General features: G+C 33.2%; 2 protein-coding genes across 3 annotated transcripts; both read left to right on the top strand.

The window, feature by feature from the left end:
* Positions 1–88: 88 nt before the first annotated feature.
* LOC146919448 (uncharacterized) lies at positions 89–2292 on the top strand. Its single transcript, XM_085711039.1, has 3 exons — positions 89–877; positions 1011–1205; positions 1292–2292. Exons 1-3 carry the CDS (start codon positions 89–91, stop codon positions 2036–2038), a joined length of 1731 nt encoding a protein of 576 aa, XP_085567165.1. The 3' UTR covers positions 2039–2292.
* Positions 2293–7155: 4863 nt separating this feature from the next.
* Positions 7156–12643, top strand: LOC146919447 (electron transporter, putative (Protein of unknown function, DUF547)). 2 transcript variants are annotated; one of them, XM_085712805.1, is made up of 11 exons: positions 7156–7272; positions 7516–7594; positions 7886–7996; positions 8642–8758; positions 9194–9544; positions 9715–10037; positions 10466–10565; positions 10654–10713; positions 11096–11182; positions 11738–11878; positions 12106–12643. In XM_085712805.1, exons 1-11 carry the CDS (start codon positions 7187–7189, stop codon positions 12424–12426), a joined length of 1776 nt encoding a protein of 591 aa, XP_085568931.1. In that variant the 5' UTR covers positions 7156–7186; the 3' UTR covers positions 12427–12643. The 2 variants fall into 2 exon arrangements, with proteins under 2 accessions (XP_085568931.1, XP_085568932.1); XM_085712806.1 differs by having other exon boundaries at positions 12089–12643.
* The last annotated feature ends 2186 nt before the right edge of the window (positions 12644–14829 follow it).

The following is a 14829-nucleotide window of genomic DNA, read 5'->3' as shown; positions in this document are numbered from 1 at the left end:
ATGTTCTTGTAAACATAATTGTTTAGTTTGTTTCTCCGCTTGGACTATAGAATGTAAATAATAACTCTACAAAGCATGGGAGGCAAAGATGAATGAGCTGAAGAAGGTTGATCATGCTGCATGGGAATGGCTGAGAGGTCACAACCCTAAATTATGGTGTAAGCATGCCTTCTCCTACTATCCCAAGTGTGATGTGCTCATGAATAATATATCTGAGTCTTTTAATGCAACAATCTTGTTAGCTAGGGACAAACCAATACTAACAATGGCTGAATGGGTTAGAACTTATATTATGAATAGGATAACAACCCTTAGAGAGAAACTTAGTAGATGGGAACAAAATATTATGCCTATGCCTAAGAAAAGACTAAATACTGAGATACAAAAGGCTGGTAATTGGATTGCAACTTTGGGAAATGGTGAGGAGTTTGAGGTTGAAATGATTGGTGGTGGGCATAGATTTATTGTGGACATGAAGAAAAGAACATGTACTTGTAATTTTTGGGAGCTTGTAGGTATACCTTGCAGACATGCCATTGTTGCAATGTCTAAGACAGACCAAAACCCAGAGGACTATGTTTCTGAATGGTATACTAGGAGCAAGTATGAAGCATGTTATTCATTTAATGTTAGTGCTATAAATGGTCAAGACATGTGGCCTGAAGTTCAATGTGAGGAGATTCTTCCACCTGTGTACAACAAAGGACCAGGAAGGCCTAAGAAACTAAGGAGGAGAGAGCCTGATGAGCCAGCAAAATCATGTGGGAAATTTAGCAGAAGTTTTAGTAAGTACAGGTGCACAAAATGTGGAAGCTCTGGTCACAATGCTAGAGGTTGCAAAAGTCAGACAGTGAACCCTGAAGCACAAAAGAGAAAGGTATTTTACTGTTGTTACCTAATTGATCATATTCATTGTTAGTTTATTTATAACTATATGGATTTATACGTTACCTAATTGATCATATTCATTGTTAGTTTATTTATAACTATATGGATTTATACTTTTACAGAAGAGACAACCAAAGAAACAAATGCAAAACCAACAACAAAGTGTTCAAGTCTCTCAAGACCAGTCTGCTCAACATGAAACACAAAGTGCTGAAGCAAGTCAAAGTGGAGGGACCAATCCAGTCAATCCAATTCAACCTGAAGCAAGTCAAAGTGGAGAGACTAATCAAATACAAGTTGGTAAAGTTCAAAGGAAGGTAATTTGTTTATTATATGCTACTAATTTGTTTATTATATGCTACTAATTTGCTTAGTATATGCTCATGTATCTTCACTTTGACAGAGAAAAACATCAACTGAAGGAAATCAAACACAAGCTACTGAAGGCAGTTATAGTGTTGGTACTGGATCAACAAACACTGAGGTAGGGGCAAATGAGAGTAAGAAAAGGAAGCTGGTCAAATCTGCTAAGTGGACAGGTAAATTCAAACCACCTGCACAGTCTCTTCCTTCCAGACCAGTTAAAGGTCCAGTCACAAAACCAACAGTTGCATTTATGTCAACCTACATGAAACCAAATTCATCCACAACTGTCAACCCCACTGCAGAGGTTAACACCAATGTTAACACCATTGCTCCAACCTCAAAAACTGTTGTGAAACCAAATACAGTAGTCCACACAAATGTTCAGACTGCCCCAAACACAAACATATTCATTAACCCATCTGCAACTGTCAACACAACTGTCAACAGTACACAAAACCATTGTCAAACTTATGTGAAGCCATACACCATTGTCAAAACAATTATCCAACCTGTCTTAAAGCAAAAGGGTCCACCACCCAATCCAGCAAAACCATCATCTAACAAGGTTAGGAGAAGTGGTAGGAATGTTTGGAAAAAAAATACTAACTTGAAAGGGCCTGGAAAAGCAATAGATGATCCAATTGAAGTGGAAGATGATGTTAAGGATGCTGAGACACAACCTGCTACAACAACATCTGCTGATGCTACAAAAGTTGCTGGTGATGCTAAAGATGGATCCTGTCTAGGCCTCTTGAAAAAAATTGACACAATTAAATATGTTTAATTGGTCTATCAGTGTTTTGATGCTGTCTGTTTTGGTGTAATATGTGGCTTGGACCAATTTATCTACTATATATTGGCTTTGACATTAATTATTTAGCTTAGCCATCTTTTGATGTTAATGTATGGCTTAGACCTTAATGTTTCTTCTTTTGATGACAATGTATGGCTTAGACCTTAATGTTTCTTCTTTTGATTACAATGTATGGCTTAGACCTTAATGCTTCTATTTAAATGTTATGCTTCTTTTGAAGACAATATATGGCTTTCACTATCTTTTTTTACACTTTGTTGCAATCATGGGATACACCATATTTTGATTATGTAAAAACACAAGCTTAAATACTTTGTTGCAATCACATTACAATTCATATAGATTGAAATACAACACAGTCATTGATATTAAATTACAACACTTAACAACTTAAAGCATAAATCCTAAACAAACACTACCAAATTCATGTGAATAAACACATTCATTACATAACAACCAACTACAACCCTAACTTAAACAACTAACAGAGCAATCCACATTCATCACTTTCTTGCATAAAACACACAAAAGAGGACACAACTTGCCACCATAATCCACTTCAGCCATTCCACTTTCTGTTTCTCAACTAACAACTTCTTCTTCCACTTCTCTTTCTTCAAGTCATAAATTCCTTCCATAACTTCAACACAATTACACTTATTTTGTTTAGACTCCACTTCTTCCTCAACCGGCCTCCTAGATGTCTCTGCCATCCTAGATGTCACAGCAACCATTGGCCTTGTACCCGGATCTAGCTCATCATCCCAGACCAACAAACCGCAAGTTTTTTTTTTCATCCAATTGCGACACTTCCAAAACCGACGTCCAGGATTCGCACTTGTGTTGGAAATGTAGATGACCATGGGCAACTCACAACGGCACAGTGGGAGCATTCCACGGGAAGTTTCGAAATTACCGTAATAAGATCCATACGAGTACCCTGTACTGGTGTTACCTGTTGACATTTGCAAACTGAAGCAGGACTGAGATGAGGTGAGGGATTAACAGTGAAAGCTTCGATGGAGAAGAAGAGTTGGAGGCTTCGATGGAGAAGAAGAGTTGGAGGAAGAACAGTTTTAGCTTCGATGGAGAATATGAGGGAAAGAAGAAAAGATGGAGGCAGGGACAAGAAGAAAAGATGGTGGTGGATATGGAACAGATCAGAAATTGGTGGTGGTGGAAGAAAAGAAGAGAGGAAAGAAGAGGAAAGAAGAACGAAGAGGAAAGAAGAGAGGAAAGAAGAGGAAAGAGGAGGGAAAGAAGAAAAGAAGAAGAGAGGGGCAAAAATGTCATTGCCCCGCCCCACAGCTAACGTGTCCTGACACAAATCCATTAAACACATGCCACGTCACTAATTACCCTCCACCTCAGCAAAATTTTGTAATTAGGATGAAATCTCAAATGATTAATAATTACAGGGACAAGATGGGAGGATTAGTAAGCTCAGGGACGAAAATTCAAATGACCCCTAATTACAGGGACGAAAAGCATATTTTACCCTAAATTAAATGATAATGATGATGACGACAACAACAAGGGTGGCAATAAATATGGTTATCTGGCATTTTATTTTCCACTATGACAGTGAGAGAGGTGAACAAGTCTCCTTATCATCTTCATGGTTCATAAGGTCCAATGATTGTCCATCGATTATTATATATACTCACGTTCAAAAATTGACTATTGATAATTAAGGCCAGTTCTTTTCTTTTTTTATCCTCTATGGAATGAATGGTGAGGCCAACATTAAAATAGAATGATTGTTAGGATCAATGCCACGATTATTCCATTCAAAAAATACAATGCCATGATTATTGAAACTTATCATGAGTGGTTGGACGGCTTGGTGGAATAGCTCAACTTTGCGCAGGAATTTGTATTATATATGTACATGTACTAAAAAAAAATACTTCATTTGTTTTGTTACAAGTATTAAGTAAGGGTGTTCGCAAGTGTCGAGTTTGATGAAATTTGACCAATCAATTATCTTTAGTTTGAGTTGAGTGTTAGATTCATACTTTTAAAACTAAAATCGAACCAAACCAATCTCAACATTGATTTTCGGCGTAAAGACTGATTTTTTGCCTAAGCTCCCAAAAATAGTATTTCCCTTCATATTTAATAAGTTGGGTAATAAATCATCATTTTTGGGGCCTAAAATAATCTTTTTGTAGGCTAAACATATGAGTTGTGACGAAAAATGCAACAAATGTGATAATTGAGGGACCAAAAAAATCGATTTAAAATAAGGGAGACTATTTTTGTGAATTTGATAAAATATGAAGATCAAAAGTGGAATTAAGCATTTTAGTACTTTTTATCATGTATGATGTTTGATGATATTTAATACTCTTGATGGTAAGAGAGATAGATTATATGAAAGAGAGGAGAGAAAGATAAATATGAGAAAGAAGATACGAGTAAGAGAGGGGATAGAGAGAGAGAGTGATAATACATATATGGAGAGAGGGGGGATGGAGATGGAGATGGAGAGACATGAGATGCGAGATAAAAAATCGAGTAGAAAATAAAAAGGGTATTTTGGTATTTCATGAATTTATCGAACTTTATGTCATGTCTAATCTCTTATTTTTTTAGCAAATCAAGTGCACGGATAATTGACAAATTTATTTAATTTTCAATATATATTTCATGACACTTATTAAATAGAATTGATTGAAAACATGTGTTTTTCCAATTTTATTGTACATATTTAGTAATTAGGGTTTAATACTTGATAATGACATATGATTGCATCTTTTCTAGCTTTTTAGGTAAACGATAAAAATATCAATAGGAAAGCACACAAGACCAAACAGAGTCAAGATTTTAACCCTAGAAGCATCCGAAAAATTTGCTAAGTGAGCATATAATTCACTAAGCAATTTGAATTAGAGATTTAATGTTGAAAATATAGGACACGACTCGCTAAGTGATTTGGCAATTCACTTACATACCGCTAGTGGTATCCAATCACCTCTAGAGATATCAAAGTTCATTTGTGCATGGAAAATTGCTTCATGGATGGAAAAATGTGGAGCATATTTGCTGACCCAACATATAATTCACGCTTTGTTTACGAGTTTGGAGGGAAAAAGAGAGAAGGGTTCTAGAAAAAAAAAGAATGAACAGGTGGAAGAAATAGAAGAAAATAGGAGGGGCGCTCTTGTAGAATACCTTCAACTTTAACCTCTCTAACTTGACTCATAACTTTAACCTCTCTAACTTGACTCATTTTGGCTCGCTCTCAGCGAGCTTAGTGAATTGACTTGAACTTAGAATTCACGATCTTTCATCATCCAAAGCTTCCTTTCCTTTGGTCATTTGGCTCGCTCTCAGCGAGCTTAGTGAATTGACTTGAACTTAGAATTCACGATCTTTCATCATCCAAGCTTCCTTTCCTTTGGTCATTCAAAAAATCATTCAAAAAACTTTTACAATAAAAATAAACTTTTTTCCTTTGGTCATTCAAAAAACTTTTACAATAAAAATAAACTTTATAACTTTATTATAAATAAACTTTATAACTTTATTATAATAAAAACTTTATTATAATAAACTTTATAATCTTTATAATAATACACCAATACATAATACAACAATACTAATAATCTTTATAATAATACAACAATTAAAAATAAACTTTTTTCCTTTGGTCATTCAAAAATCTTTTACAATAAAAATAAACTTTATAACTTTATTATAAATAAACTTTATAACTTTATTATAATAAAAACTTTATTATAATAAACTTTATAATCTTTATAATAATACACCAATACATAATACAACAATACTAATAATCTTTATAATCATAATACAACAATACTAATAATCTTTATAATAAATAATAATACAACAATATTTATAATAATACACCAATATTTAACAATACTAATAATTAATCTATAATCTTTATAAAGATTATAATACAACAATACATAATACAAAACAATACATAATACAACAATACTAATAATCTTTATTTTTATTACAACAATACTAATAATTAATCTTTATTTTTATTACAACAATACTATTATAAAGATTATTAGTATTGTTAAAGATTAATTATTATTATAAAGATTATAGATTAATTATTAGTATTGTTGTAATAATACAACAAAATTAATTGTTGTAATAATACAACAAAATTAATTATTAGTATTGTTGTAATAAAAAATTGTTGTAATAAAAATAAAGATTAATTATTAGTATTGTTGTAATAATACAACAATAATACAACAATATAATAAAATACAACAATAACAAAAAGAAATATCATAGAACTATCGAGGCCTACCTCATCCTTATAAAACCGGTTTGTATGGTGAGGAGTGCATCCTCTTTAAAAACTCTTCTCAAGAATCCTATCTATCCGATGTGGGACTAAATCCCACCGAATGTTGGCCGCTAACAGATACTCAACCTAACTATCTAATATTTACAATGAACTACAAAATATACATTTGATTTCCTGCACAAACAAGTAAATAAGTGTCCTAAATATACACATGAGACACGATCAAGTAAACAAGTAAAAATCTAGTATATATATGAGACATGATCAATTGAAACCGTGGTGTCGAACTTTTTATATGACACCTCTGATAATTCTTTACCAGATAATCGTATTACAAAATCAACAGTTTTATTGAAAAATATTATAATATATATCATGTCTATTACATTTGACATTAATAAAAAAATCATTTGATATGTCGATGAGTTGCATCAAATAACGGCTTATGAACTTTAAAAAATCAGGTTAATTTTAGCGGGGAACTACGAGTGAAAGATGCACAAAAACCAATAGTACCTTGGTTTGAAAATGAATGAAAGTGCCTCAGTCAGTGTGAATGAATTACTACTGAGTAGCAACATTGAATGCACTCAACTACTCATTGTTCATCGAATTCAATTGTAACTGTGACCACATCAACAGCAACAGCAACTACTTTGTCTGATCTGATCTGAGTATCGCAGTCTTTAGGTAGTAACCATTTATTTCACATTTCACTTTCTTCCTCTCTTCAGGCCCACACTCTTCCTTCCATTTACATTCATACATTTCTTTCTTTATTTTTGTTTTCATTCATTCATGTGAACTTCAACATAATGATGAATGATGCAGAAGGAAGTGCTGGATATGTTGTTAACACTGCGAGTTCTCGACACCAAACTCGACACAAACGATCTAACAGGTTTTGTGTTTAACTACAGTTTGTTTCTTTGTTTGTTTAAATTGTTGTAAATATATTGTTTATCGTGTTTTTTTAAGTGCTTGTTTGGTAGCGTACTGAGTTTGGCAAAAGCTACACTTTGTAGCTTCAACAAAATCACGTGATACCAAACATGCTAGACAAATTGAGGTTATCATTTTTGTATTGCTTCATTATAACATGACATAGCATTTGTGTTTGTGTGTGTACGCGCGTATTTTTCAGTGCTTCTGATAGGAACTCGAAATTCTCAAGAGGCGGTGGTGTTTTGCGTTCCATAGGGAAAGGCCATGATGAATTTCCGGTAAGTTCTTTCTATAATGCAGTTTTTATTTTTTAAACTATGATATTTAAGATTATAGGCTTGTTTGTTTTAGCGGTGAAAATTGTCCAAACTGGCGTTTTATGTGAAGCTAGCTTTTGAAAACCACGGCAGAAAGTGCCTCGTAACGCGGTATTTGCACTTCCACCGCTTTAACAAACACAGACTATGAAAAACAATGATTTTGTGACATGCACTGTGTTGGCCTTGATTTTTATTTTATTTTTTAATGTGAGTTGAGATGATTCATTGGTTTTGCCATGATTTGAACAGGCGTCGCCACTTTCAGCAAGGGCTTCTAGGATACAAACTCCATTGCATGACAACCACAATTGTATAAACAAGAATGCTTCTTCAAATCATAGAGCATCCTTGGAACAAGATGTAAGCTACATATATGGATTTATAGATTCCTAACTGCAATATTACCTCTGAACTATTCCATAGACCGAGATAACATAAGTTCACATTTATACTTCCAACAAACTGGCTATGAAAATCAAGTTCATCTTATATTTTCTATATTTTAAGGCATAACACAAGTTCAATTTAAAAGGGGTGAAAGCCAATGGTTGTTGGCTCTCGCAGAAAGAGTCAATCCCCCACAATGCGATGAATCACAGTTTGAATGGCCTTAACAAGGGAAAGAAATTAGTTATATCTACCTGCAACTTATTGATATCATGTGTTTCACTAAATCAATTTGGCATAGTCTTTTCACATAATAAGAAATCTGAAATTACTATATTGTGGGATCAGAGAGAAAATTTCTGAAACAGCCTATATCAATAAAGCAAACCTTAGAAGCATCTTAAGTGAAATCACCATGGAAAAAAAAGTAGAAAGTAATGGTTATAAAACCATATTCCTTGTCAATTTCGGAGATGCGTATTGTGTATCTAGGTTCTGAAACATCTGGGAAGAAAAATGTTGGGATTTAATTCTGAAAAGTATAGGTTCTTGTTTTCCTGTATGATGACCATGGCATAGTATTTTACTGATTCCCGGAGTTCCTATGTTGATATGCAGGTTGAGCAGCTACAGCTACACCTACAGAAGGAGAAATCCATGCGCATCTTGCTCGAGAGAGCAATGGGCAGAGCCTCAAGTACTTTATCACCTGGACACAGACACTTTGCTTCTCAGGTAATTTGACATTTGCTATTCAGGTAATGGCGAACGGGCCTGCACTCTTTTAACATTTGAAGATGCTAAGATATGAGTAGGCGTGTTTCAAAAAAAAAACTACGAGTAGGCGTGGTTGAGACATAAACCACTATTGGCCTTCGCCAAAATGCGTAAGCTTTCAGTTCAATTTGGTTCTTCATTGATAAACTGGACTCAACAATGAATAAGACATTCACAACTAAGCTGTTAGGAGTTAGAACCAAAGGAGCTAATTCTAATGTAAAGAATGGTAGTTTGATGATAGCCAATAATCATAGAGACTCGTTCATGAAATTTTAAATACCGATTGGCAAGGGCATGCGAATGCACAACATAATATTTTCATGAAAGCTATGGTTCCTATAAGTTCATGTTGTGTGGAAATTAATTATTTCTAATTTTTCCCTTTTTTAGACAAAAGACTTAATTACTGAAATTGAGTTGCTTGAAGAAGAGGTTACAAGCCGCGAACAGCATGTTCTTGCTATGTACAGGAATATTTTTGAACAGTGTGTTAGCCGGCCACCTTCTGAACAAAGTTCTAGTGTGGCTTCACCTGCTCATTCAAAACAAGAATCAAGGAAGCACCCAAGCATAATTTCAAGCGCTTTCTGTTCATCAAAAAACTTCCCCCTGCGACCTCTGCAAGCTCTTATTTCAAATAACGATTTGAAGAATAGAATCTTTGGGTCAAGTCATGCTCCTTCATCAAGTGGAAAAGAAAAAGTTTATTTCGGAAGGACTTTTCCCGATTCCACCACCAAGGTTGGATATATTACGTATCCCAATGTTTCTAGTTGCTTGTTTCATTTGCATTAACTCAAAATTGAAAAAACGGTTTATATATAATATTACACTACAGATGGAACTTGTATACTATAGTTGCTCTTCTGATGTTTGTTCTATCCAACATTCTCACCTTAATCCTATGTTAGGTTCACGAGAAGTTTTCTTCGATTGAGAAAGCTCCTGTATTGCGAGCTTTAAAAGACCATCTACACCAGTGCCCAAGCAGGATTTCTGAGGAGATGGTGAAGTGTATGGCAACTATGTATTGCTGGCTTCGTAGTGCAAAATCTGTCCACGCCGAAAACAGTAGGTCACCGATATTGTCAAGGTCCTCCACCAATGCCATACAGCCTCGACACAGTATTGTAGAGGATCAAGACTGTTCTTGTAAATCTGCAGTGGAAATATCTTGGTTAGCTACACGAAAACGTCATTCTTCTCATGCTTCTTACGCCATGGACAACTACAGGTTCGTTCTTTGCATATAATTTCAAAACGGTGTTAAACATATGCCTAAGTGTCGGAATTCAATTATTTTTTAGATGCATCTATAAATAAGCTAAGGTAGTAGTGTGCCTTGAGATTAATTCTCTGTTTGGAAAGTTAAAACTTAACAATTAGTAGTTCCTTGGTAATATTGGCATGATTGATTTATTGCAATTTGTACGATTCATTTCTTGATTTTTCCACTTTTATTAGACAATTCTTTTCTGGACATCTTATTATCAATACCTTTGTTCTAGCTCAAAATAGTCAGACTACCAGGACAGCTTCTTCATATTATTAAGTCTTCTGAAACTCAAATGAAGTGTGTTAAAAAGAAATATAGACATGTTTATATCTACATTCTTTTTGGACTGTCAACTTAACACATTTATATTGTATTGTTTCCTTCAGAATTCTAGTCAAACAGCTCGAAAGGGTGAATGTCAGTCAAATGGAATGTGATCGAAAAATTGCGTTCTGGATCAACGTTCATAATGCTCTTGTGATGCATGTAATATTCACACTCATATGAATCACCATGGTTTTGATTTACCAATTTTCAGCATATATAAGTTATAACTTCCTTTTCCTGCTGACAGGCATATTTAGCATATGGAATTCCCCAAAGCTCTCTAAGGAGGCTGGCCTTGTTTCACAAGGTAGTATTTCTTTATTTGATCATATGCATTATCATTAATCAGAAGCAAAATCTTTAAACCTTAGATGAAGATGTTATCTAATACATTGATTTTATTGAAACTTAAGAAGGGTTATTTACATACTTTCTCCAAAGTATTCTTGAGAAGCTTTACTGTGACAAAAAGACTAGGAGCATAACCAAGTAACTTGTTTATTCAATTATCGGATTATAAAGAAATTCCTGCATTTACAAGGAACAACAACTGAAATCTTCCTTCGTTCCAAGATAACTTTCTTTGACATGTGATGTCATAGTCTTGTACTGATTTTTCTCAATGATACGGCTTTATTTTTTAAAACATCCACTCAAAATGAATTAATGAGTACAATTGTGTAGTGCAGGCTGCTTACAACATTGGCGGTCATATTATAAGTGCAAATACCATAGAGCAAGCGATATTTTGTTTCCGAACACCTCGCCTTGGACGGGTACTCATTTGTTCTTATTGTAAAAACATGCTACCCGTAAATGTACATACATACATTTTCACACATACACACACATGTGAATTGTTGTCAGGTTTATACATGTATGAACGAAGTCTAATGGTGGAATATATTGATCGGTCTAAATAGATCAACCTCTAAATATATTTTATTGTTTTGGTCTGCTAAGCTTTACAATCACTGATACTATGTTGCCGCAGGAAGACATTAATATATTATTTGAATGTGCAGCTTGATTAAATTGGCATTGCATAGCTATGATTTAATAATCACCTATGTTCTTGTAAACATAATTGTTTAGTTTGTTTCTCCGCTTGGACTATAGAATGTAAATAATAACTCTACAAGAAAGTTTTTTTATGCGAGTGAGATATGCTTAGACTTTCATTAGGACCTTAAGTTAACTTTTGGATATTATATTGAACTTCACTTTTTCTTTAGCAGAATTTGAATAAAAAAATAATGTAATAGAGTTTGACGCTAAAATTAGATACAAGTGTTTCATCTGATAATTGTTTGCGTTTTTATCAAACGCAGTGGCTTGAAAGTGTTGTGTCTGCTGCCCTTAGGAAGAAAAGTGGTGAAGAAAGACAACTCATCAACTCAAATTTGGGTATTACTGATTCCCAACCACTTGTCTGCTTTTCCCTTTGCACCGGAGCATTGTCGGATCCTATGGTAATTTTCTCTTATTTACTTCTTTGTAGTTTGAATATGACCAGGAAATGTGAATGTTAGTTATATAGCACTTCATTCTTATTGAGTGTATATATTTATCTAGCTCAAGTTGATGCATTGATGAATCACACGGAATGATATTTACAATTTCATCGATAATACGTTTTGCTCTCTGATAACCTGAATTTAAAAAGTTGATCAATACTTTAGTTCATGCAATATTGTAGCTAAAAGTTTACTCGGCTTCGAATCTAAGAGAAGAGCTGGATGCTTCCAAGAGAGAGTTTCTACAGACAAATGTAGTTGTGAAGAAATCTAGTAAAGTCATTCTCCCTAAATTGGTGGAAAGATTTTCAAGAGAAGCATCAATCAGCATTGATGATATCCTTGGATGGATAATGGAAAATGTTGACAAAAAATTACATGACTCAATACAGAAGTGCATTGATCGTAAGTCGAGCAAAAAGTCGTCTCAGATCATAGAATGGCGGCCTTACAGTTCAAAATTCAGGTACATGTTTTCGAAGGATCTAGTAGACAAGCTATGATCTTATTGTCCCTGGAGCATAACTGGTTTGAGGAAGCTAGGAAGTTCATTATATGTGCTTAGAATTTTCGTGTACATTATAACATAACATGATCTTTGTTTTCCTTAGATAACGTTAACATAAACAATTTAAAATCATTCCTTAATATTTTGATATATGTTTAAGTGCACCTAATTAACATGTATGAATAAATTCTACTTTAACTTTGAAGCGGTAACTTGTATGCTTGTTGCATATACATAGACAATAATTTTATATCTTTACACCAAAATTAAAGTAAGGAGATGTCGATTTTCTTTGTTAAGTAGTTTATTGGTTAGAAAGTCACTTTTAAAGTGAATAAGTGGCCTTCCTCAACAAAACAAAAAAAGTGAATAAGTGGTAATATCTCTGCCAAACCAAATTAAGCATACTCGGACAGAAGATGTCAATTTCATTTAAAAAAATAAAGATCTTTACTCATGTTTAAGAACACAGCGAAATCATGTTCTAGATCAACGGTGGATTGAGAATACATGGAGGGACCTCTTATTTTTTAAGTCTAGTGAGATCCTGTAAACAATTTTTTTTTTTTTTTTTGATAAAAAGATATGTAAAATAAGAGCAAAATTACCCATGTGGCTTCTTGATTTAATTTTAAATTAGACCTTTTTTTTTTTCTTTTTCATGTTAGTCCTTTAATACTTTTAAGGTGCTAGCTAACCGGTAGAGTAAGTAAGGTGCAAAGTTCTAATCTCTTCGAATACGGTTATAAAATGATAGTTATTGTCACTTTAATCAATAAAAATTTCTCTTGCACAATTTTTTTAAATACTTAGAACTAAATTAAAATATTACTTAGAAGAATAAAAAACTAATAAATGGATAATGTTTATGCAAAACCAAAAAATTATAACCTTGGGTACCGGACAAGACTTGTGTGACATTATGTCACGGTGACATTAAATCTGGGCCACACAAAGGTGTTGGGTTGTGTGGCCCAGATGTGTTGTATGTGTTGTGTGGTCCAGATGTTGTGTGACAATGTGTATTTTGTGGTCCAGATTTAATGTCACCGTGACATAATGTCACACAAGTGCTGTCCCTTGGGTACCCAAAGGTAAAACAACACTTTGCATGTAACATAGTAAGTTACTGTTGAGCGTTACTACTGTGACTCTACTCTACTACACACTTCCGTCTTTTTATATAGCTAATCTCATATCTATTCTTTTAATCCCACCGATGTGGGACTATTTTAACTTCTTCCGTCTTTTTATATGTTGTTAATCTGTGGAACTTTTTTTCACCATTTTTTATTATTAAATGAGACAACTTTTATTTTATTATTGTTAGATGTTGGACATATTTCCTGTTTATGTTGGTATGTAGTAATTTATTGTTTAACTAAAAAAGACTTAAAATTATTATTAGAACTACTACCAGCCAACAAACTAGTGCATATAAGAGAGACAAGATCCAATAAAATTCAGCAATTAAAATTGAGAATATCCTCAAAATACTCTTTCACTTCCAAACTATTAACCATATATATTATCGAGCCAACTCATGAACCAATCGAGTCGAACTACATATAGCTCAGGTTCGGCTCATTTATTTAACGAACTTAATTTTCAACTCAAGTTCAGCTCATTTGGTTCATGAACCAAGTTCAACGAGTTAATTGTCGAGTCGAATTCCGAACCATATTCGAGTTGGTTCGGTTCATTGCCAGCCCTAGTAGGGTTAAATATGTTTTTAGTCCCTGTAAAATTGGGATCTTCTAAGTTTAGTCCTTACTTAATTTTAATAGTTATTTTAGTCCCTATAAAAAAATTATGCACTCGATATTATTTCTTACTCAATTCAAATTTGTTTAATTTATGCTTAAACTCTTAAATTTTTCAACATTTTTTTGCAAACGTGTTAAGAACATTATTAAAAGTTCCTTCACAAAAAATTATCGCAAAAAATTGATTTCTAAGTCCATATTTTTGTTACTTTTATCTTGAACTTTTGTCATTTAAAAAATTCATATTTAATTCATTTTATGTTAAAAAATTATAGATTTTAGTAAATGAACCTTCATAGTGCTCTAAACTTGTCTCAAAAAATTCGTTAAAAAATTAAAGAGTTTAAAGATAATTAAACAAAATTTGTTTTAGCATGGACTAAAATTGTAAGTAATTTTTTTGTTGTAGGAATGAAAAAAGTTATTAAAATTAAGTAAGGACTAAACTTAGAAGGTCCCAATTTTATAGGGACTAAAAACATATATTATAATAACTTTATTCCAAGGTATATGGCGGTTTTCTTAGATAATTATACATACAAGATAAAACCAAACATGGTAGTTTACATAAAGATGAGAATTTTATTCTAAGATATTTAAAAAAAAGATGTTTACTTAACATTATAACATTC

This window comes from Medicago sativa, chromosome 5, assembly GCF_051527215.1.
Source record: "Medicago sativa cultivar Bolivia chromosome 5, Bolivia_mono, whole genome shotgun sequence".
NCBI lineage: Eukaryota > Viridiplantae > Streptophyta > Magnoliopsida > Fabales > Fabaceae > Medicago > Medicago sativa.
This window is presented reverse-complemented; position numbering and strand designations above follow the sequence as displayed.

Bases quoted from the DNA above. Each gene is read 5' to 3' on its own strand.
- LOC146919448 (XM_085711039.1), top strand. From the start codon at position 89: ATGAATGAGCTGAAGAAGGTTGATCATGCTGCATGGGAATGGCTGAGA. The intron at 878-1,010 runs GTATTTTACTGT...ATACTTTTACAG, and splicing joins CTGAAGCACAAAAGAGAAAG to AAGAGACAACCAAAGAAACA. The intron at 1,206-1,291 runs GTAATTTGTTTA...TCACTTTGACAG, and splicing joins TTGGTAAAGTTCAAAGGAAG to AGAAAAACATCAACTGAAGG.
- LOC146919447 (XM_085712805.1), top strand. From the start codon at position 7,187: ATGATGAATGATGCAGAAGGAAGTGCTGGATATGTTGTTAACACTGCG. The intron at 11,183-11,737 runs GTACTCATTTGT...TATCAAACGCAG, and splicing joins GAACACCTCGCCTTGGACGG to TGGCTTGAAAGTGTTGTGTC. The intron at 11,879-12,105 runs GTAATTTTCTCT...GCAATATTGTAG, and splicing joins GAGCATTGTCGGATCCTATG to CTAAAAGTTTACTCGGCTTC.